The sequence below is a fragment of the Salvelinus fontinalis genome, unplaced genomic scaffold, assembly GCF_029448725.1.
Source record: "Salvelinus fontinalis isolate EN_2023a unplaced genomic scaffold, ASM2944872v1 scaffold_1297, whole genome shotgun sequence".
NCBI classification, from domain to species: Eukaryota; Metazoa; Chordata; class Actinopteri; order Salmoniformes; family Salmonidae; genus Salvelinus; species Salvelinus fontinalis.
The window spans coordinates 17,385-42,500 of NW_026601506.1; the positions used below are offsets into that span (position 1 = coordinate 17,385).

The 25,116-nt window shown below is 45.3% G+C and overlaps 1 protein-coding gene across 8 annotated transcripts in view; it reads right to left on the reverse strand.

Annotated features, from left to right (window-relative positions):
• The window catches only part of LOC129848958 (microtubule-associated protein 2-like), a 32,188-nt gene that overhangs the window by 5,791 nt on the left and 1,281 nt on the right, over positions 1–25,116 (reverse strand). For 2 of the 8 annotated variants that reach the window (XM_055916036.1, XM_055916033.1), the window contains 11 exons: positions 23,429–23,503; positions 18,942–19,211; positions 14,627–17,647; positions 14,153–14,353; positions 13,730–13,870; positions 11,731–11,786; positions 10,886–11,006; positions 9,286–9,342; positions 7,929–8,088; positions 7,559–7,727; positions 393–485 (listed from right to left, as the gene is read on the reverse strand). In XM_055916036.1, the coding sequence (XP_055772011.1) occupies positions 393–485; positions 7,559–7,727; positions 7,929–8,088; positions 9,286–9,342; positions 10,886–11,006; positions 11,731–11,786; positions 13,730–13,870; positions 14,153–14,353; positions 14,627–17,647; positions 18,942–19,211; positions 23,429–23,503 (4,364 nt within the window). Of the gene's footprint in view, positions 1–392; positions 486–7,558; positions 7,728–7,928; positions 8,089–9,285; positions 9,343–10,885; positions 11,007–11,730; positions 11,787–13,729; positions 13,871–14,152; positions 14,354–14,626; positions 17,651–18,941; positions 19,212–23,428; positions 23,504–25,116 lie in introns of all 8 variants that reach the window. The other 6 variants (XM_055916038.1, XM_055916042.1, XM_055916037.1 and 3 more) reach the window with 4 other exon arrangements.

A 25,116-nucleotide genomic window follows, 5' to 3' on the forward strand; every position in this document is an offset into this window, starting at 1 on the left:
CAGTTAAAACTCTATGGTAAATTACTATGTTAAAAGACTATTTAAAGGACTATGTTAAAATACTATTTTAGGATAGTTTTTGATGACCCTGTATGCACAGACAGGGTACTGTACTGAAAACCAGCTGTAGCTGTGCTTTGTGCCAAGACTAAACTGAAAACTGAGTAAGGAATGTGATTAAAAAGCCAAATCGCCATGTCTTTATTAATCAAGACGCAAAGCAAAGCAATAGAAAACACTGTCACAGTGATACCATGATTCACCACCATTCACCATCCATAGAAAACACTGTCACAGTGATACCACGATTCACTATCATCCATGCCTCTTGGTTAGTGAGTGAGCGGTTGGTTAGAGCAGGGTGTGTAAACACACTGTGTTGAGACACTCACGTTTCCCCCGGTGGGTGCGTACTGGATTTTGTCCAGGGAGCCACACTTAGACTGGACATGGCTAAAGTCCAGTTTAACACTTGGAATGAAGACCTGAGGACGACAGCATCCATACTCTGTAACACTCAGACATTCATTCCTCTGTTTATTAGAATGAGTTCGTTCCGTGGTTAATTCGCTAGCTCGCAAGCCCATTCAGTCAGTTATTCACCCATCCATCCATACATCCATCCATTAATTAATGAATCCATCCATTAATTAATTAATCCATCCATTCATCCATCCATCAATTCATTCATTCGTTCATTAACCCATCCATCCATTAATTAAACCATTCATTCATTCATTCATTCATCCATCCATCAATTCATTTCTTCATTCATTCTCCAATGGCATAGTTGGAGGACATAGTAGGAGGACATAGTTGGAGGACATAGTAGGAAGATATAGTAGGAGGACATAGTTGGAAGAGATAGTTGGAGGACATAGTTGGAGGACATAGTAGGAAGATATAGTAGGAGGACATAGTTGGAAGAGATAGTTGGAGGACATAGTTGGAGGACATAGTAGGAAGATATAGTAGGAGGACATAGTTGGAAGAGATAGTTGGAGGACATCGTTGGAGGACATAGTAGGAGGACATAGTTGGTGGACATATTAGCAGGACATAGTTGGAGGACATAGCAGCAGGACATAGTAGGAGGACATAGTTGGAGGACATAGTTGGAGGACATAGTAGCAGGACATAGTTGGAGGACATAGTAGGAGGACATAGTTGGAGGAGATAGTTGGAGGACATAGTAGGAGGAGATAGTTGGAGGAGATAGTAGCAGGACATAGTTGGAGGACATAGTAGCAGGACATAGTAGGAGGACATAGTTGGAGGAGATAGTTGGAGGACATAGTTGGAGGAGACAGTTGGAGGACATAGTTGGAGGAGATAGTTGGAGGACATAGTTGGAGGACATAGTAGGAGGACATAGTAGGAGGACATAGTTGGAGGACATAGTAGGAGGACATAGTTGGAAAACATAGTAGCAGGACATAGTTGGAGGACATAGTAGCAGGACATTGTAGGAGGACATAGTTGGAGGAGATAGTTGGAGGACATAGTAGCAGGACATAGTTGGAGGACATAGCAGCGGGACATAGTAGGAGGACATAGTTGGAGGAGATAGTTGGAAAACATAGTAGCAGGACATAGTTGGAGGACATAGTAGCAGGACATTGTAGGAGGACATAGTTGGAGGAGATAGTTGGAGGACATAGTAGCAGGACATAGTTGGAGGACATAGCAGCGGGACATAGTAGGAGGAGATATGTGGAGGACATAGAAGGAGGACATAGTAGGAGGAGATAGTTGGAGGACATAGTAGGAGGACATAGTTGGAGGAAATAGTAGCAGGACATAGTTGGAGGACATAGTAGGAGGACATAGTTGGAGGACATAGTTGGAGGACATAGTAGGAGGAGATATGTGGAGGACATAGTAGGAGGACATAGTAGGAGGAGATAGTTGGAGTACATAGTAGCAGGACATAGTTGGAGGACATAGTAGCAGGACATAGTTGGAGGACATAGTAGCAGGACATAGTTGGAGGACATAGCAGCAGGACATAGTAGGAGGACATAGTTAGAGGACATCGATATAATATAATAGGAGTGTGGGATATCAAAATGTTGTCGTTTTGACATCATTCTGCTACTCAAATGTACCCTGTTTTGAAGAGAATTACCATGGTACATGAAGCACACACTCAATACAGACTGACTAACAGATCAATTCGAGAAATACACAGTACCAATGAAACCAGAGGCAAGAAAATGGACTGGGGACCCCATCTGAAAGAAAGGGTTGAGAAAAAGCCAGATAAAAGAGAGGAAAATCAAGGCAGGAATGGAGAGAAAGCAGAGCAGTACATACATTGCCTCCACAGGGAGAGTGCTTCAGATTATCCTTGGATCCACACTTTGATGAAACAAGTCCACCTTCTGGTTTAAAATCTCAATCTAAAAACCAACAAAAAACTGCATATGCTTCTTTATAAAATGTGTGAATAGCTCAATGTGTAATTTTTTATTTATTTGTATCGATTTTATTGTCATTTAACAGACGATCTTTTCCAGAGCGACTTACATGAGCAATTAAGGTTAAATGCCTTGCTCAAGAGCACATCGACCAATGTTTAACCTAGTTGGCTCTAGGGATACGAACCAGCAACCTTTCAGTTACTGGCCCAACGCTCTTAACCGCTAGGCTACCTGCCGCCCGGTACTCTTAACCGCTAGGCTACCTGCCGCCCGGTACTCTTAACCGCTAGGCTACCTGCCGCCCGGTACTCCTAACCGCTAGGCTACCTGCCGCCCGGTACTCTTAACCGCTAGGCTACCTGCCGCCCGGTACTCTTAACCGCTAGGCTACCTGCCGCCCGGTACTCTTAACCGCTAGGCTACCTGCCGCCCGGTACTCTTAACCGCTAGGCTACCTGCCGCCCGGTACTCTTAACCGCTAGGCTACCTGCCGCCCGGTACTCTTAACCGCTAGGCTACCTGCCGCCCGGTACTCTTAACCGCTAGGCTACCTGCCGCCCGGTACTCTTAACCGCTAGGGTACCTGCCGCCCGGTACTCTTAACCGCTAGGCTACCTGCCGCCCGGTACTCTTAACCGCTAGGCTACCTGCCGCCCGGTACTCTTAACCGCTAGGCTACCTGCCGCCCGGTACTCCTAACCGCTAGGCTACCTGCCGCCCGGTACTCTTAACCGCTAGGCTACCTGCCGCCCGGTACTCTTAACCGCTAGGCTACCTGCCGCCCGGTACTCCTAACCGCTAGGCTACCTGCCGCCCGGTACTCTTAACCGCTAGGCTACCTGCCGCCCGGTACTCTTAACCGCTAGGCTACCTGCCGCCCGGTACTCTTAACCGCTAGGCTACCTGCCGCCCGGTACTCTTAACCGCTAGGCTACCTGCCGCCCGGTACTCTTAACCGCTAGGGTACCTGCCGCCCGGTACTCTTAACCGCTAGGCTACCTGCCGCCCGGTACTCTTAACCGCTAGGCTACCTGCCGCCCGGTACTCTTAACCGCTAGGCTACCTGCCGCCCGGTACTCTTAACCGCTAGGCTACCTGCCGCCCGGTACTCTTAACCGCTAGGCTACCTGCCGCCCGGTACTCTTAACCGCTAGGCTACCTGCCGCCCGGTACTCTTAACCGCTAGGCTACCTGCCGCCCGGTACTCTTAACCGCTAGGGTACCTGCCGCCCGGTACTCTTAACCGCTAGGTGCATATACATGTCTGAAATACAGGACTGGCAAGACCTATACCGTGTAGCGATCACAAGAGATGTTGTTGGAATGAGACGTGAGCCAATGAGTGAACACAAGCTGGTACGTCTCTGCAAAGGAGAACCCTGGCCTACAAACCTATTATTTCATCAACCAGACTCTGACCTGGATTCTCCTGTCACCTGAGGACACACACGTGTGCCAATTAAATGCAGACACACACAAGTGGGAATACACACAGTCAAACACACACATAAATACATACACACAATACATACACACCCGCACCTGTGCTTTTCATCTAATTCGTTTTGCAGATTCTAAAGCTGCTAAAACATGACCATCTCTACAAGGTCAGTCAATGACAAAGCACCAGAGATTCTAAATATGCTGCCTAAATAGAGATTCTAAATATGCTGCCTAAATAGAGATTCTAAATAGAGATTCTAAATATGCTGCCTAAATAGAGATCCTAAATATGCTGCTTTAATAGAGATTCTAAATATGCTGCGTAAATAGAGATTCTAAATATGCTGCGTAAATAGAGATTCTAAATATGCTGCCTAAATAGAGATTCTAAATATGCTGCGTAAATAGAGATTCTAAATATGCTGCCTAAATAGAGATCCTAAATAGCTGCCTAAATAGAGATTCTAAATAGCTGCCTAAATAGAGATTCTAAATAGAGATTCTAAATATGCTGCCTAAATAGAGATCCTAAATATGCTGTGTAAATAGAGATTCTAAATATGCTGCTTAAACAGAGATTCTAAATATGCTGCCTTAATAGAGATTCTAAATATGCTGCCTAAATAGAGATTTTAAATATGCTGCCTAAATAGAGATTCTAAATAGAGATTCTAAATATGCTGCCTAAATAGAGATCCTAAATATGCTGCCTAAATAGAGATCCTAAATATGCTGCCTAAATAGAGATTCTAAATATGCTGCCTAAATATAGATTCTAAATAGAGATTCTAAATATGCTGCCTAAATAGAGATTCTAAATAGAGATTCTAAATATTCTGCCTAAATAGAGATTCTAAATAGAGATTCTAAATATGCTGCCTAAATAGAGATCCTAAATAGAGATCCTAAATAGAGATTCTAAATAGAGATCCTAAATAGCTGCCTACAGCAAATACAAGTGGGTAGAATCATAGATGGGTTACAGGTCACCACAAAATATTGCAGTGAAATCACTGCACCAAAATAAAGATTTTCCATTGGAAGATAGAATTTATTGGATTCATTTTGAGATTTATAAATTGGGATTATTCTGGGGTTCATTATGTTTTCTAATTTTCACTGAGGCTGTGTTACACTGAAGCCCTGAGCCTTCGTCCAGTCTGCAACAGCAGACTAGAGCGCATTAAACTCAGCCCTGTCTTCCACTCCTCTCACAGAACAAAGGTCCTTCAACATCCAGGATGAAAACCAACCTCATCTGCCAATGGGGATCCTCCATTCTGAAAGATCCATATAACAGCAACTACTGTGTGTTTGTTATTAGACTCAGCTTGCTGGTTAAATATGTACACTGTGAGACTCAGCTTGCTGGTTAAATATGTACACTGTGAGACTCAGCTTGCTGGTTAAATATGTACACTGTGAGACTCAGCTTGCTCGTTAAATATGTACACTGTGAGACTCAGCTTGTTGGTTAAATATGTACACTGTGAGACTCAGCTTGCTGGTTAAATATGTACACTGTGAGACTCAGCTTGTTGGTTAAATATGTACACTGTGAGACTCAGCTTGTTGGTTAAATATGTACACTGTGAGACTCAGCTTGCTGGTTAAATATGTACACTGTGAGACTCAGCTTGCTGGTTAAATATGTACACTGTGAGACTCAGCTTGTTGGTTAAATATGTACACTGTGAGACTCAGCTTGCTGGTTAAATATGTACACTGTGAGACTCAGCTTGCTGGTTAAATATGTACACTGTGAGACTCAGCTTGCTGGTTAAATATGTACACTGTGAGACTCAGCTTGCTGGTTAAATATGTACACTGTGAGACTCAGCTTGCTGGTTAAATATGTACACTGTGAGACTCAGCTTGCTGGTTAAATATGTACACTGTGAGACTCAGCTTGTTGGTTAAATATGTACACTGTGAGACTCAGCTTGTTGGTTAAATATGTACACTGTGAGACTCAGCTTGCTGGTTAAATATGTACACTGTGAGACTCAGCTTGTTGGTTAAATATGTACACTGTGAGACTCAGCTTGTTGGTTAAATATGTACACTGTGAGACTCAGCTTGTTGGTTAAATATGTACACTGTGAGACTCAGCTTGTTGGTTAAATATGTACACTGTGAGACTCAGCTTGTTGGTTAAATATGTACACTGTGAGACTCAGCTTGTTGGTTAAACATGTACCCTGTGAGACTCAGCTTGCTGGTTAAATATGTACACTGAGACTCAGCTTGTTGGTTAAATATGTACACTATGAGACTCAGCTTGCTGGTTAAATATGTACACTGTGAGACTCAGCTTGCTGGTTAAATATGTACACTGTGAGACTCAGCTTGCTGGTTAAATATGTACACTGTGAGACTCAGCTTGCTGGTTAAATATGTACACTGTGAGACTCAGCTTGCTCGTTAAATATGTACACTGTGAGACTCAGCTTGTTGGTTAAACATGTACACTGTGAGACTCAGCTTGCTGGTTAAATATGTACACTGTGAGACTCAGCTTGCTGGTTAAATATGTACACTGTGAGACTCAGCTTGCTGGTTAAATATGTACACTGTGAGTGAGCAGAAAGGCTGGATTGTTTTCTGCATGAGCTAAAGACCTCTCTGGCTAATAGCGTCTGTCAGAGTAGGGAATGAGGAAGAAACTACCACAAGAACACAGCCACTGGTACTTGTGTGTAGGCTATTTCCCTGCCTTAATGTCATGTACATCCTGGTGTCAGATCTGTTTCTGCTGTCTGGCCAACTCCCATTGTTGTCATGGAAAACAGGGTCGGACAAAGTGTTTTTTAAGAAAGCAGATATTTGGGGAAAAACATGTGACTTTTGAACACATTTTTGCCATGGTGCAGAGAAACATTTGAAGTTCTAAAATGCTATTCTGCACATCTTGTCATGAGGCTGAGAGAACATTTAGTAGTTTTAAAGCGACAGTAATTACCTCCAATTTGACATATTTTGCCATTGCTTATGACCTCAAGGGGGCACCCAACCCTGGTCTGACTCCAAACGATGAAAGGAGTTGGTAAGACAGTACAAACAGATCTGGAACAAGGCTAGCTGTAAACTTCCATGGAGCTGAAATGACTACAGACCGGGATCTTTAGTTTATGGCTTCTGGTTCAAATCCACTTCTCCTTATCAGACCAGAGGGTAAACAACTGTCAACCAATCGGACCAGAGGGTAAACAACCCTCGACTAATGAGAAGGGAGGATAAACATTTGCTTTGGAAGAGATGGAGAAACAGCACACACAGGGAGTGGGAGACTGAGAATGTGGGCGGGCAGGTGCAACGTAGCAGGACCACAAACAGATGCAGTGCTTTATGATGGAGAGGAGAGGAGAGGAGAGGAGAGGAGAGGAGAGGAGAGGAGAGGAGAGGAGAGGAGAGGAGAGGAGAGTGGTGGTTAGAGGACAGTGCGCAGGGAACAGGGAAGGGAACAGGGAACAGGGAAGGGAACAGGGAAGGGAACAGGGAACAGGGAAGGGAACAGGGAACAGTGCGCAGGGAGGAAAAGAAAGAGAGAGAGAAAGGGAGAGAGAGATAGTTAGAGAGAGAGAAAGGAAGAGAGAGATAGCTAGAGAGAGAAAAACAGACAGACAGACTGTAAAAGAGCCACGACTGGTGACCACAGTGGTATTCAACACAGGCCATGGTTGTCATCTCACCTGTCCACCTTTGGGCTGGTACTTCATGTTGTCTGTGGAGCCGATCTTGGACTTGATGTTCTTCAGGTCGGGCAGGGGCTGGTTGAGGACGCGCAGCTGCTTGGGTGTGGTGGAGGGCGACTTGGGCGGTGTGCGGATCACAGCAAACTTCTTCTCCTGAGTGAGGAGGCTAAATAGAACAACAGAACAACTTTGTCTACTATCTTGCAGAGAACGGACATATGTCATTTTGCTTACAAACCCAAATCCCTGAGACTCACACACATATGCAACCACGCACACACACACACAAGCTTTCAATGACGATGTGGGATTTCAACCGGCAACCCTCAGGTTGCTGGCCCACTTCTCTAACGTCTAGACTACCAACCTGAGAGACTTGGGTGTGTGGCTGCTGGGGGTGCGACTCCCAGGGGTGCGGCAAGAGTAGCTGGGTGGTGTTCCTGGGGTGACTGCTGTGGAGCCGGGGGTGTGGGGCGTGGAGGCTCCGCTCCGGGCCGAACGGGAACGGGCCGATGAGTTTGTGCCGACTGGGTGGGAGACAGAGAGGTAACAGAAGTCAGGGTGGAACTGTGATAAAGACAGAGACAGCGAGAGAGAGAGAGAGAGAGAGAGAGAGAGAGAGAGAGAGAGAGAGAGAGAGAGAGAGAGAGAGAGAGAGAGAGAGAGAGACAGAAAGAAAGAAAGAAAGAAAGAAAGAAAGAAAGAAAGAAAGAAAGAGACTAGAGTATCGACACACAACTTCAACTTGATGGCAAACACTACCTTGACTAACAAGACAAAAGACCTTGACATCAAGTAGCTGAGACGGAATAGAACTAAACCAGAACACAATAAAGCAGGCTGGCAAAATAACCCAACAACTTAACAGCATGAATGATTGTGATGCGTTTGCTGGTAGCTAGGACATAATATATAATACTTTTACAGAGCAATAACATGACGGTCACTGACTTCATCAATAAGACAAAACAAAATGGCTGATTGATAAACATGCAGACAGAGCTTGCGTTCCCCTGCTCAGACGTTGCATGCATCAACCAATGGCTGCGTGCCATGTCATGGACTTTGCCGTTGGGCACCATATTGCTATAAAATATGATGTGGTTAGCTGATACGTAAAATACCTATCCAGGCATTGTAAGATCTGGCGTGCGTCAGCAACGTCTTAGCAGGAGAACAGGACCAGAGCTAGTGAGAGACAGCCAGGGCATGGTGTGGATGACAGAGTGGATCTATCAAAGCTACTGAGAGACAGCCAGGGCGTGGTGTGGATGACAGAGTGGATCTATCAAAGCTTCTGAGAGACAGCCAGGGTGTGGTGTGGATGACAGAGTGGATCTATCAAAGCTAGTGAGAGACAGCCAGGGCATGGTGTGGATGACAGAGTGGATCTATCAAAGCTTGTGAGAGACAGCCAGGGCGTGGTGTGGATGACAGAGTGGATCTATCAAAGCTAGTGAGAGACAGCCAGGGCATGGTGTGGATGACAGAGTGGATCTATCAAAGCTAGTGAGAGACAGCCAGGGCGTGGTGTGGATGACAGAGTGGATCTATCAAAGCTAGTGAGACACAGCCAGGGCGTGGTGTAGATGACAGAGTGGATCTATCAAAGCTAGTGAGAGACAGCCAGGGCGTGGTGTGGATGACAGAGTGGATCTATCAAAGCTACTGAGAGACAGCCAGGGTGTGGTGTGGATGACAGAGTGGATCTATCTGTGATCTACCTGCGATATTAGGTGACCTTCCAGACCTGTGCTCCCCTCTGGGCTCAGTTTGAATTGCTACAGGGAGAAGAGGGAGGAGTTAGAGGGAGGAGGAGGAGTTAGAGGGAGGAGGAGGAGTTAGAGGGAGGAGGAGGAGTTAGAGGGAGGAGGAGGAGTTAGAGGGAGGAGGAGGAGGAGAGGGGGAGGGGGAGGAGGAGAAGAAGAGGGAGGAGGAGGAGCTAGAGGAGAAGGAGGAGAAGAGGGAGGAGTTAGAGGGAGGAGGAGGAGCTAGAGGAGAAGGAGGAGAAGAGGGAGGAGGAGGAGTTAGAGGGAGGAGGTGGAGAAGAGGGAGGAGTTAGAGGAGAAGAGGGAGGAGGAGGAGGAAAAGGAGGAGTAAGAGGAGGAGAGGGGGAGTGAAGGGGGATAGGATAGTTGTTGAGTTAACTTCTACTTGGTCACAATCCCGGATCCGGGAGCACCCCCATCAGTAAAAAAGCTGACTAGCATAGCCTAGCATAGCGTCACAAGTAAATACTAGCATCTAAATATCATTAAATCACAAGTCCAAGACACCAGATGAAAGATGCACATCTTGTGAATCCAGCCATCATTTCTGATTATTATTTTTTTTTACAGGGAAGACACAATATGTATTTCTATTAGATAACCACGATAGCAAAAGACACAATTTTTTTTTCCCACCATTTTTTTCCTGCATAGGTAGCTATCACAATTTCGACCAGATAAAGATATAAATAGTCACTAACCAAGAAACAACTTCATCAGATGACAGTCTGATAACATATTTATTGTATAGCATATGTTTTGTTAGAAAAATTTGCATATTTCAGGTATAAATCATAGTTTTACATTGCAGCCACCATCGCAACTCTCACCAAAGCAACTAGAATAACTACAGAGACCAACGTGAATTACCTAAATACTCATCATAAAACATTTATGAAAAATACACAGAGTACAGCAAATGAAAGACAAAGATCTTGTGAATCCAGCCAATATTTCAGATTTTTTAAGTGTTTTACAGCGAAAACACAATATAGCATTATATTAGCTTACTACAATAGCCAACCACACAACAGCATTGATTCAAGCCAACAATAGCGATAACAAATAAACCAGCAAAAGATATTAATTTTTTCACTAACCTTCTCAAACTTCTTCAGATGACAGTCCTATAACATCATATTACACAATACATATAGAGTTTGTTCGAAAATGTGCATATTTAGCGGCACAAATCGTGGTTATACAATGAGAATAGTAGCCAAGCTGCCAACAAAATGTCGGGAGAAATTTTGGGAGAGGCACCTAATCTAATCAGTAACTAATCATAAACTTGACTAAAAAATACAGGTTGGACAGCAAATGAAACAGAATAGTTGTTGAGTTAAGAGATTAGATAGCAGTCAAATCCCAGAAACTTGTGAAAAGGGAAAGCGCGTAGTAAGAGCAGACAGGGTGTCTTTACACATAGTATCATCAACAAGTTCAATACCTATACCGTTCTGCCATATGTGTATATAATACTGGTCAATATGGCAGTATATCATCTGTCTGAAGAAACAGTGTGTGGAGGTGTGTGGAGGGGAGGGTTACTTACAGGTGGGCCTGCGGGGGGAAGGGCTGGTGTTGTCGTGCTCTGCTGGGGGGGCACGGCGGGGCAGGGAGGATGCAGGCCTGGGCAGAGAGGACCTCTTTTCTGGGGTCCGATAGGTACCCTCCTGTCACACACAACATAGAGTACATGTATGAGCACTTAGCAGACACAGATACAAACACATGCCATAGATCTAATAACAACATACTGACAACACCCGATTGCTGAGAACTAAATTACTTGTAATACCCAATTGTGTGGTTGTGAGAATGAATGGACAAAAACGAATGAACATCTCTGACATAGTCGTTACGGAACATTAGAATATTACCAATATGGAATGAATTGCACCTATACAGGAAGGAGGGAGGTTACTGCTCTAAAGGGCGTGTATTTTCCTTTCCCCTCCTCCTCACCTTCTCTTCCCTCCGCCCCCGCCTCTGCAGTGAGGGTGAGGGGGAGTTTCTGCCTGAGCATGCGGAGGAGGGGCGTGGCCCGCATAACTCCGCCTCCACTAGTGGTTTGGGTTTAGTGTGGGAGCATGCAGAGTTGGGCCTGGAGGACAGATCCTCTACCCCCCTGGTCAGTCGATGGTTTTTTAAGGCGGTGCGTGTGAGGCTCTAGACGGTAGCCAAAGCAACGCAGGTAGGATGAATGGATGAATGGATGGCATGCAGGACCGACAGAGAGATGGACAAATAATAGACAGAATGACAGACAGGAGATGAGAGATGGGAAAATAATGAAATACAAAGACCGAAGACATATCAGAGGTGGGATGTCAGTGACAACACAATGTGACAATGTCAATATATTCTAAATTACCATATACAGCTTGTATTACTTACAGAGGTCCTTTCCCGGGATTGGTGGGCCACATTAAGAGGCTGCCGGTCCTCCACGGCTGAGGAGAGAGAGAGAGAGGGAGGGACAGCGAGGGAAGAGAGAGAGGGATACAGGAAGAGAGGGGGGGCAGAGAGGGAAGAGAGAGAAAGACAGGGAGGAGAGAGAGAGAGAGAGAGAGGGGGGGGGAAGAGACAGAGAGAGAGAGAGAAGAGAGATAGAGAGCGAGGGAGGGACAGCGATGGAAGAGAGAGAGAGAGAATAATCAACTGTCAGGGCTAGGCCAGCAGAGGGTGATATCAGCCAACAGAAATACACAGCGGTAGCAATGAGTAGAGGGAATGCAGCAGACGCCAGATACCAGAGAAGACTACAGCCCATCAATAATCTCAAACACTTGAACACACACACAGTCCACACACACAGTCCACACACACAGCCAGTGCACTCTATCTTTAACCACTGAATCAGAAAACGTTCTAATGCAGAAGTGATGCATTCTTACTGCAAATCTTCAAGGAAGCATTTCTGTCAGGCTCATTTGTTCCTGACCAAATTCACCCATATTTCAGTTCACACAGCAGCACCCCAGTCAGACACCTGCCAGTCACTTCCACCAAACAGAAGAGTAAGGTATAGATAGTACTGTGGCTCAAGACAAAAACCATCCCAGCTAGCACATTTGGTTCCTTGGAAGTTGTGGGAACGTGCGTTCTTGGTTTCCCATTGGTTCTGGGAACGAAGCCATAAGTATTCTGACCGGTAAAAACTGAATGTTTTTTAAAAGTTCTGAGAATGGAAGTGAACATTCTGCCTGTTCTGGGAACGTTCATTTTTAGGTTTGCTAGAGGTTCTGAGAACGTTTTAGTCTAGTTCCTTGAAAGTTTTCCTCTGAGGTTCTATTTACGCTCTGAGAACAACATTTTTTTTAGGTTTTTGAATAGCTTCCTTAAAACTTTCACTGAATGTTTCAATATGATTTTAATAACACTGCTAGATTATTTGGGTTCACTTTTTGGAACTCCAAGCACACAGAAATTGATTTCCTTTGGCATTAATCATGCAAATCACACATTAATCACACATTTATTGTGACACAGCATCAGTGAAGATTCAAACATATAATCGGCTGTTCTCTATCCATAGAATTAGTCCACTGCGCCACCAGCCTGCCATGTTTTTTTTACACATACAAAAATGTTAATTTTAGTCTATTCAAACAGACCCCATTACCTAAGGTAGTGATAGTTTTGTTGATGCTGGGAACGGAAGGTATATGTTTTAAATAACATTCTTAGAATGTTCTCTAAAGTTTTCTTGTGGTTTTTCTGGAATGTTTTCTTAATGTCCTCTGAATAATTTTATAACATAACTTTAAATAGAACCACGAGGAAACTTCTAGGAAACGTTATGCTGAAGTACTGAAATTCCCACAGAAGAACGTTGTTTCATAACGTTCTCTGAACTATTTAGAGAGATTCCCAATGTCAAATCAGTTAAAGAACATTACTAGAACATTACCAAAATTGAAATGAAATGTAACCATGTATGAACTTTTAGGAAACGTTCTGTTAAAGTAATGAAATACCAAGAAAATTATGTTTTTTTTGTCAAGTTCCTTAAATGTGCTGAGAATGTTCTAAAGCCAAGCAACTATCCTGCGTCATTCCCAGAGCGTTAAGGGGACGGTTGTATGCTCTCACCAAGCTCTAAGAAACATACGGTTCTCTGAATGTTATGTGCTAGCTGGGATAGTGGCACATGGTTCTCACAAAGCACAACCACTCCCCAAACACGGAGCTTACAGCTTGGATGAGCATAATGCAACATGATCTCATGATTCTCAAAAACAAAACATCAAAATAATGACCAATACAGGAATAAAATGGGAGAAAGAAAACGAACAACAGAGAGACATCTAGCGATGGGTCTGCAGTGCACATTATGTTTTTGGCCAGCTACATTGCATCGGTTTCCCTGCTGTGAGGACGGTAGGTAGGTCACCTGGTGGCTTGCGTCTAGCAGAGCCGTGGTGCGAAGCAGGTCTAGCTTGTCTGAACGTAGCAGCTTTGACTACAATCCTCCGAGTGGGAGAGCGACACTGGAGGACTGATACCTTACACTGTTCAGTTCTCTTCGTCCCCGCTAGCAGAGAAGGAAGACAGGGTTAACAACAGGAAGGAAGTGGACATCTGTTGTCATTATAGCGTGGTGCAATTTGCATTTAATCAACACACAGCATGGGTCTCAAGACCACGAAGAGGTGATAACATTGTCATTTACAAACTGTGTAATAAAACTAAAACAAATCCTTCCCAGTGCAACTTTAAGATTTCCTTGACAGAAGTGCTGTTCTGCAGTACCACAGATATATACAGTAAATAACACAGAATAACATGGACGATCTAACATTCTAGATCTAGAAACCTTTTTTCTTCTTCTCTTCCTCCTTTGGACGACGACTGAGGGGCTCTCTGCGGTTGAGTTTGCGCTCGGGGGTGGAGACGCGCCCCTGTCCTCTGCCAGGGGGACGTTTATTAGAGGGTCTCTCTACCAGGGGAGTCTTGACAGGACTCTGTGTTTTGGGCAGAGCTTCAATCTGCTCTGTCATTACGCTTCTGTCATCATCTGCAGCACAGGGAGTGAGATAGGACAGGAGGGCTAAGCCCACATACACCTGGTCCATATGTCCTATATTCAACATTATCTGTATTGAATAGAATGGACCATCTGTGTATGAAGTTGCATTTCAAGATTTCCACGATATAGATTGTGTATTGTTGTTCATAGTCCAGTTAAAACGCTTGTTTGTTGTTGTGTGAGTTACACAAGCAAAAACATGTGAAGCTAACATTTTGCATTTACATTGTTATAATTGCATGCACATTTTGGGACTACTACCTTGTGAGTCCACCCAGCCACTCTCGCTGTCTAACATGGAGATGTCCATGGTGGTCTCGTCGTGAGCGGTGGTCTCGTTGGTCTGGCTCTGCAGTACGTCTGAGGTCTCCGTCTCCTCGCGACTGGAAGCCTTCATCTCAACTTCCTGCCCCACTTCAGCGGACTCCTCCTCCTCCTGCAGCACCACCCCTTCTTTATCCTCCACTTTATTCTCCTCTTTCTCTGCCTCCTTTCCATCGAGGGTTTGTGGCTGGTCATTTTCAGAGCAGGCAGATAGATGAGAGATGCGATCGGCATAATCCCCTTCATCAATGGTTGGGGCAGTAGCATCACATGATTCGTCATCCCCAGCAACAGCAGACTCCAAATCTTTAGGATTTTCAACAATCACCTCCTCCGCCCCACCCACCACCCTCACCTCTTCTGCCACCTCCTCCTGCTTCTCCACAGGGTGACTCTCTTGCTCTTTCTCCTTGAGGAGCACAGGAGGGACTTCAACTTCCTCCAAGACTTCCTCAGCTACTTCTATATCGTCTTCCTCCTCCTCTTCCTCAACTTGTGCCTGAGGTATGACTATAATTGGAGAACTTCCAGAAACACTTTTCTCTGGACTTTTCTCTTCTAGTTGCTCTGTGGCTTCCTCCATATCTGCAGAGCTCACGTTAGAGGGTGTTGGTGATGTTTCTTCAGCTTTGGTCTTGGCCTCTTCTTTTGGAACGACAGCCTCCGCTGGTACTGTTGACACCTCTGGTTCACTTTCACGCTTCTTCTCCTGCGCATTGATGATCTCCACTAATGATTCTGGTGATGATGTCATGAGTTCTTTTTTCTTTTCTCTCTCCAGTCCTCGAACATCCTTTGGCTGTAAGTCTTCAACAGCATTCTGATGGTCTGGGTCTGAGTTCTCCTCCACTTTCTCCATCTCTGGCTTTTTAAGACCAGTCTTCTGACTCTTCCCAATCCTTGCTGACATCACCTCTACTTTGACTTCTGCTGTGGCTTCCTCAACTTTGGTTCCCTCCACAGTGGCAGCCTTTTTTGCTGGAGACTCAGGGGTCGCAAAAAGCTTGGCGTCCTTCACCTCAGTGGCAAAAGTAAATGCGAAGTCTGGTGGGATGGGGGACGCTTCTCTGGAGAGGTCCTGCTCCAACTCTACCTCAGGAATGGCTTGGGTTTTGATGTCCCCAGGAAGACCGCTCTCCAGACGGAACTCTGTCAATTTGTCTTTGGATGGAGCCACAGGGATCCTCAGACGATCCGGTTTGACACCTGCCGTGACAGCTCTTTCAAGCACCAAAGTTGGCTTAACCGTTCCTCCAACCGATTCCTCTGCCTGGTTTGTTTTTTGCGGTGCCAGCTTTTGCTCGCCCTCTTCCGCAATGGCTCCCAGTTCCTCGTCACTGTCCCCTTCAGTCACTGTGGGGAACCGTTGGTGTGGGGAGCCCACTGGGCTGTGCAGATCGGCAGGCGAGGGCATGGGACCAGAGTACTCACTAAACACGCAGTAACCACGCTCCTCCTGCTGGCTCTCCTCTCCACCCACCACCCTGGGCGTCTGCTGGTTCCCCAGCACCAGCTTGGCCAGAGAACTGCCCACCAGAGCAGCAGATGGACAGGCAGGGACAGACCTCCTTCTATTATGCTGGTCCAGCTCCCTCTTCTCCAGGGTGGGTTTGGGCTTAACACCGGCTAGGTCCAGCATCTCAGGAAGGTCGTTGGATGGGTCGTTCAAATGGGTGTAGTGTTGCTTCATGGGTGAGAGTGACAACTCTGGAGCACACATTGTCTTAGAGGTGGTGTCTTCAGGTAGATCAGTGGAGGTTTCAGTGGTAGGGACTGGGAGAGCTATCTCTGGAGTCACAGGAAGTAACTGTCTCTCTAATGTTACTAATGGGGTGGTTACAGGAAGGTAGCCTGTGCTTTCATCCAGGCTTCCGGAAGAGACCTCTGTAAGAGATGAGAGCTTCGACTGGTTTTGCTCTCCTGCTTGACCCATTGAGCCAATAGCAAAATTCAGGGAAAGACTTCTGTGTTCCAATGACAATTTGCCAGGTGACAGCCTAGTACACACATCCTTCCTCTTAGGGAGATCCTCTAGCTTGTCCATGGCACTGTCACTCATCAACGTTATGCTGGATTCTGTCTGTTCTGGTGCTGAATGACTTATTTTAATGTTTGAATCGGCCCCCAGAACCTCCTCTGAGGGCTTCTTCTGGCTGACAGCACTGAGCTCATAGTAACCCTCACCACGTTCTCCTGGTTTTTCAGTATCCCTTTGTGTAGAGGTCTCAAAGTAGGCCGTCATACCGGACTCATCTTTTGAAGCAACTCCAGACTTATCTTCCGAACTCTGCTTGTCTTTTAGACTGTCTGCAGCAGATATGTGTGCCTCCTGCTTTGGCTTTTCTCCGTCACTGACTTTACTTTGAGGAGTCTCTTCAATCTTCTCAGTCTCAAATGACAATGGCCTGGCGGTCGATTGTCCTAGACTCAGCATTCTTTTCTCAGTTCTCTCTGATTTGATCTCTTTCTCCTCACGAACGCTCTCAAGGTTTGCTGACTTACTGGGTGTAACGTAATCATCATTTTCCTCCTCTTCCTCAATGTAATCTTTCAGGGGCTCATATACAACTGAAAGAGGAACTGAGTCAAGCTCTTCAACTGAGGGCTGTTTCTCAGCCGTGGTCTTGGGTTCCGGAAGGTATTCTATCTCAGGAACCACACTAGTGGTACTTCCAGTCCCTTGCCCCTTTTCTGGTTCCACTAAAGGCTGAACCGTCTTCTCGGGTTCTGTGGGGGTAGGATCTGTTCGAGATTTGTTTTGGGGGGAACCAGTGGAGGAGTCAGCGATGGACACAGTGCTCTCTGCTCCCTCAGGTGTTTCTCTCTCTGTGGTGGGGGCCACCGGGCTCTGCGGAGGGGGAGCCCCCTGTGGATGCTCCTCTGCCATGGCAGGATTGTCGGAACGAGGCTTCTCTGGGTTCACCGGCAGGTCTGGAAGTAAATCTGCAGCGGTCTGTGCTGCTGATGAGTTACACTAGCTCAACGCTCTTTATTTCTTTGCAGTGTCCACATGCTACAGCAGCACAGACAAGCAAAGCCCTCTTCATATGGATAGCTGTCCACCAAGCACAATGTAGGGCATACAGCAATACTATCTCTGGCCACTGGGAGCATGATTGCAGCACAGTTCAGTTCCATGACACTGGGATGGTGTGCAGGAACAGAATGACTGAATGAAGAGCATGATTTGAATGAATGACATAGGATATTTAGAATGAATCTGAAATATTCAAGAAGATATTGGCACTTTAAGTAAACTTGAAATACTGTGCTGCCTTGTGTGAGGATAGCCTATGTGCTGAATGAATAGAGGATACAATGCATGTAACATGTTTCATATCGACAATATACAAATCTCATTTTATGATATTGATTCTAACTACAAACTAAGACGAGTAAATGTTTAGGAAGATCTTATTAAAGGATGAAAATGTAGAAATGTTCAATCAATGAAGGTGAATATAACTCAGTGAGTATAACTCAGTGTCAGAGATGCAGAATAGAGATCATTGGAAAACAGTCTTGTATCTAGTACTTCCTACATTATTGCTGGTTTCCATTGACGTCAGATGAAATGACAGCAACATGAAACTGAATGCAAATAATACAGAGACACAATTGAACACAGACAATGTACCAAAGCCAAAAGCAAAACCCCACGGGGGAAAAAACAGATTCGCAATGAATCTTTACAATACACCTGACATTCAAAACATTTACCGTCTCATTTGCAATGTAGCTGGCAAAAACACTTAGCAATGAGTTCAAAAGTGAACTGGGGGCCGCATAAAAAATGTTCGATCAATGATGAAAGCACAAAATGAATTGACTGCTTATGCAATAAGAAATCAATGTGCTATTATGTGCTCACATTGTAGCAGCAGCAACAGCTGAGAAACCAGTAGCACAACAAAGCTAGATCCACATCACAGCCTTGAAAACAGACTATAGAGAGGAGGGAAACATGCAACGTGGGATACACACACACACAGTAAAAACATGCACATGTGCACACGCCACACACACGCACACACACACGCACACGCGCACACGCGCACACGCGCACGCGCGCACACAGACACACACACACAGACACACGCACACACACACACACACACACACACACACGCACACACACACACACACACACACACACACACACACACACACACACACACACACACACACACACACACACACACACACACACACACACACACACACACACACGCACACAGACACACACACACACCTTCCTCTGATGGTTTATCCAACTCAGCCTGGTGGATTCCTCCCCCGTTGAGGACTTTATGAGTCTCGGCCTGCGGACAGGGCAAAGCCTGGGGCTCGCTTACAATATCAACATGCTCTAAGAGAATGTCTGTCGGCTGCTGATCAGAATCCTCCCCCTGTTGACCTGGGTACTCCTCCTCAGGAGCTGCTGAGACTTGGGTAACCTTCACCTCCTTCTCCTCCTCCTCCTCCTCCTCAGGGGGAGTAGGGACAACCTCTAGTCTCTCCCCTTTGGGAAGGGGAAGACAGGGACAGGACAGGGAGATGGACATGTATAACACAGACAGGCTTACTATACAATAGGATAACACAGACAGGGCTTACTACACAATAGGATAACACAGACAGGGCTTACTACACAATAGGATAACACAGACAGGGCTTACTACACAATAGGATAACACAGACAGGGCTTACTACACAATAGGATAACACAGACAGGGCTTACTACACAACAGGATAACACTTTCAGCTCTGTCAGAGGCAATGACCTGCATTATAATGTGGCTATAAAATGTGGTGTTTTTGGAAACATTCTAACACAATTAAAATGTATCTTTAAAGCATGCAGACACAAATCAATCCATTAATTGTAGTGATCTTCTGCAAGTATTCCTGCAATTACAGGTCAATTCATGAAAGGACCCTCAAATGGTCTGGTAAGTTTAGAAGTATGTACCAAAGATGTGCTCAGTTGGAATTCCATGCAGCGTAATACAGCGGCCAGCATTATGTGGGGGGAATAGTTAGCGTGTGTGTTGTTACTGGTCGGTGCTGTGAGGAGAGCTGAAAGCCGTGATGTCATCTACAGCAAGTGTAAATAAACAGGTGAGAAACACAAAAGGGGAGAGCAGCAAGAAAGAGAGAGAGGGAGAGAGAGAGAAAGAGAGAAAGAGAGAGAGAGAAAGAGAGAAAGAGAGAGAGAGACAGAGAGAAAGAGAGAAAAAGAGAGACAAAGAGAGAGAGAGAGAGAGAGACAGAGAGAGAGAGAGAGACAGAGAGAGAGACAGAGAGAGAGAGGTAGAGAGAGAGAGAGAGAGAGAGAGAGAGAGAGAGAGAGAGAGAGAGAGAGAGAGAGAGAGAGAGAGAGAGAGAGAAAGTGAGAGAGAGAGAGAGTGAAGGAGGTGTACATTTACAGAAAGAAGGTGGGTAGAGTCTAGGAGATTGGGTGAGGGGTGACAGGTAAGGGAAACCGAGAGATCCACCATGCATGGTTCACAGGTGATTCTACACAGACCAGACACATTAAGGGTACAGTGTTATGGTGCAGTGTTTGGGTACAGTGTCATGGTGCAGTGTTATGGTGCAGTGTTATGGTGCAGTGTTATGGTGCAGTGTTATGATGCAGTGTTATGGTACAGTGTTATGGTGCAGTGTTATGGTGCAGTGTTATGATGCAGTGTTATGGTACAGTGTTATGGTGCAGTGTTATGGTGCAGTGTTATGGTACAGTGTTATGGTGCAGTGTTATGGTGCACTGTTATGGTGCAGTGTTATGATGCAGTGTTATGGTGCAGTGTTATGATGCAGTGTTATGGTACAGTGTTATGGTGCAGTGTTATGGTGCAGTGTTATGGTACAGTGTTATGGTGCAGTGTTATGGTGCAGTGTTATGATGCAGTGTTATGGTACAGTGTTATGGTGCAGTGTTATGGTGCAGTGTTATGATGCAGTGTTATGGTGCAGTGTTATGGTGCACTGTTATGGTGCAGTGTTATGATGCAGTGTTATGGTGCAGTGTTATGATGCAGTGTTATGGTACAGTGTTATGGTGCAGTGTTATGGTGCAGTGTTATGGTGCAGTGTTATGGTGCAGTGTTATGATGCAGTGTTATGGTACAGTGTTATGGTGCAGTGTTATGATGCAGTGTTATGATGCAGGTTATGGTGGCAGTGTTATGGTGCAGTGTTACGGTGCAGTGTTATGGTGCAGTGTTATGGTACAGTGTTATGGTACAGTGTTATGGTGCAGTGTTATGGTGCAGTGTTATGGTGCAGTGTTATGGTGCAGTGTTATGGTACAGTGTTATGGTACAGTGTTATGGTGCAGTGTTATGGTGCAGTGTTATGATGCAGTGTTATGGTGCAGTGTTATGGTGCAGTGTTATGGTGCAGTGTTATGGTGCAGTGTTATGGTACAGTGTTATGGTGCAGTGTTATGGTGCAGTGTTATGGTGCAGTGTTATGGTGCAGTGTTATGGTACAGTGTTATGGTACAGTGTTATGGTGCAGTGTTATGGTGCAGTGCTATGATGCAGTGTTATGGTGCAGTGTTATGGTGCAGTGTTATGGTGCAGTGTTATGGTGCAGTGTTATGGTACAGTGTTATGGTGCAGTGTTATGATGCAGTGTTATGGTGCAGTGTTATGATGCAGTGTTATGGTGCAGTGTTATGGTGCAGTGTTATGGTGCAGTGTTATGGTGCAGTGTTATGGTACAGTGTTATGGTACAGTGTTATGGTGCAGTGTTATGGTGCAGTGTTATGGTGCAGTGTTATGGTGCAGTGTTATGGTACAGTGTTATGGTACAGTGTTATGGTGCAGTGTTATGGTGCAGTGTTATGATGCAGTGTTATGATGCAGTGTTATGGTGCAGTGTTATGGTGCAGTGTTATGGTGCAGTGTTATGGTACAGTGTTATGGTGCAGTGTTATGATGCAGTGTTATGGTGCAGTGTTATGGTGCAGTGTTATGGTGCAGTGTTATGGTGCAGTGTTATGGTGCAGTGTTATGATGCAGTGTTATGGTACAGTGTTATGGTGCAGTGTTATGGTGCAGTGTTATGATGCAGTGTTATGGTACAGTGTTATGGTGCAGTGTTATGGTGCAGTGTTATGGTACAGTGTTATGGTGCAGTGTTATGGTGCAGTGTTATGATGCAGTGTTATGGTACAGTGTTATGGTGCAGTGTTATGGTGCAGTGTTATGATGCAGTGTTATGGTGCAGTGTTATGGTGCAGTGTTATGGTGCAGTGTTATGGTACAGTGTTATGGTGCAGTGTTATGATGCAGTGTTATGGTGCAGTGTTATGATGCAGTGTTATGGTGCAGTGTTATGGTGCAGTGTTATGGTGCAGTGTTATGGTGCAGTGTTATGGTACAGTGTTATGGTGCAGTGTTATGGTGCAGTGTTATGGTGCAGTGTTATGGTGCAGTGTTATGGTGCAGTGTTATGGTACAGTGTTATGGTACAGTGTTATGGTGCAGTGTTATGGTGCAGTGTTATGATGCAGTGTTATGATGCAGTGTTATGGTGCAGTGTTATGGTGCAGTGTTATGGTGCAGTGTTATGGTACAGTGTTATGGTGCAGTGTTATGATGCAGTGTTATGGTGCAGTGTTATGGTGCAGTGTTATGGTGCAGTGTTATGGTGCAGTGTTATGGTGCAGTGTTATGATGCAGTGTTATGGTACAGTGTTATGGTGCAGTGTTATGGTGCAGTGTTATGATGCAGTGTTATGGTACAGTGTTATGGTGCAGTGTTATGGTACAGTGCAAGCCTACTGCTCTGAGCTGCGTGTGCAAAGCTGTCATCAAGGCAAAGGGTTGCTACTTTGAAGAATCTAAAATCTAAAATATATTTTGATATGTTTAACACTTTTTTGGTTACTACATGATTCCATATGTTTTATTTCATAGTTTTGATGTCTTCACTATTATTCTACAAAGTAGAAAATAGTAAAAATAAAGAAAAACCCTGGAATGAGTAGGTGTGTCCAAACTTTTGACTGGTACTGTATATACATATATATAAATGTGATGGGATGTATAGACATTATGGACAGTATATGGATAGAATATGTAGTAATCTGTAGAATAAGTAGGATAGAATAGTATATGTACAGCAATAGTTTAATAGAATGGCCTTGACTAGAATACAATATATCCATATGAAATGGGTAGAACAGTATGTAAACATTATTAAAGTGACCAGTGTTCCATTATTAAAGTGACCAGTGCAAGGTTGAGTCACCGGGTGGTAGCCGGCTAGTGACAAGCGAAACACAGACACAAAGACAGGGGGAAACCAGTACCAGTTTACCAGTCGAAGGAAAGACACGGCTAAGATGAATAAAGAAGGGAAGAAAAAGGAAGGAGTAGAAGAGTCCCATCATGCATCATCAACACCCAGAGGAAGGTAAGGTGTGTGAGTGTGTTACCTCCCAACTGATATACACCTATCACTCCTGTCACGCACACATACACTCATCCTCTCACCCTGTCTCAAGAGTGTGTGTGTGTGTGTGTGTGTGTGTGTGTGTGTGTGTGTGTGTGTGTGTGTGTGTGTGTGTGTGTGTGTGTGTGTGTGTGTGTGTGTGTGTGTGTGTGTGTGTGTGTGTGTGTGTGTGTGTGTGTGTGTGTGTGTGTGTGTGTGTGTGTGTGTGTGCTTGCTTGTGTGTGTGTTCTTGAGTGTTTGTGCACGTGGACAAGCTTCTGTATGCATACCTTGCTCCATAGGTCCGATCTGCTCTGCCGACGGAGAGGGGGGAGGGGAGGGAGGCAGGTTGGCAGAGTCCTCCACTGTGAAGGGAAAGAGACAGACAGGGTAGACAACACATGGATGGAGGGAAGATACACAACAAACCACACCAACAGCGCTGTGGCTGTATTGTACGTATGTGTGTGTGTGTGTGTGTCTCTGGGGAGTGTGTTGTCCGGCTGGGGGGGATGTTCTGTTGTGTGGGAGAGCTACGTAGCAGCACATTTAGGCTGCATCTCAAATGGCACACTATTTCTCTAGATGGGCCCTGGTCAAATGTAGTGCACTACATAGGGAGCAGTGTGCCATTTGGGCCACAGTCTCAAGCCCCCTGGTCTGAGCCTCTCTGATTGGCTTAATAGGACGGGTGTTTTCGCTGAGTCACTGTAGGCCGAGAATCTCCCATTCAGACTGAGAGAAAAGATAAACAGTGCTCAACAGTTTTCTGAATAGACTCTATTGAGGCAGAACAGATTCTGAATATATTGAAGACATTGAGGATATTGAAGATGCAAGTTACTGAGCCCATATTTAGAATGCATGTTGTACTCGCTAGTAAGTCAATGCAATTGTTGTCAGTCAGTATGCGTGTCATAGTCCTATGACCTGTAACAGCCCTAATAACATTGGTTAAAAGCTACAGTCTGGGATTAGAAAAAACAACTAAATGGAGCCACTTCAGTTCTGGTACTACATCTGAGGGATTAGGACGGGGGAATGTAACCCCTCTGGAATGGATGTGTAGATGGATGTACCAAACCCAGACTGTAGCTTTAACAAGCGGCAGAGAGCACCGGCAAAACGGCAGTCACAGCTAAAGACTATCCTAACAGCCAAACGGCAGTCACAGCTAAAGACTATCCTAACAGCCAAACGGCAGTCACAGCTAAAGACTATCCTAACAGCCAAACGGCAGTCACAGCTAAAGACTATCCTAACAGCCAAACGGCAGTCACAGCTAAAGACTATCCTAACAGCCAAACGGCAGTCACAGCTAAAGACTATCCTAACAGCCAAACGGCAGTCACAGCTAAAGACTATCCTAACAGCCAAACGGCAGTCACAGCTAAAGACTATCCTAACAGCCAAACGGCAGTCACAGCTAAAGACTATCCTAACAGCCTAACGGCAGTCACAGCTAAAGACTATCCTAACAGCCAAACGGCAGTCACAGCTAAAGACTATCCTAACAGCCTAACGGCAGTCACAGCTAAAGACTATCCTAACAGCCAAACGGCAGTCACAGCTAAAGACTATCCTAACAGCCAAACGGCAGTCACAGCTAAAGACTATCCTAACAGCCAAACGGCAGTCACAGCTAAAGACTATCCTAACAGCCAAACGGCAGTCACAGCTAAAGACTATCCTAACAGCCAAACGGCAGTCACAGCTAAAGACTATCCTAACAGCCAAACGGCAGTCACAGCTAAAGACTATCCTAACAGCCAAACGGCAGTCACAGCTAAAGACTATCCTAACAGCCAAACGGCATCAACAGCACAATGATGATGTCATTCTACAGCCAGGGAAGCAGGCTTGACAGACACCTTACCTTACCCTGCAGTATGTCCCATGCCACTCACGGGGGCCAGCGTCAGTTGGTTACTGTAGCCTGGTATGAGGCTATCAGTGTGATGCTAGTGCGTCATACCCT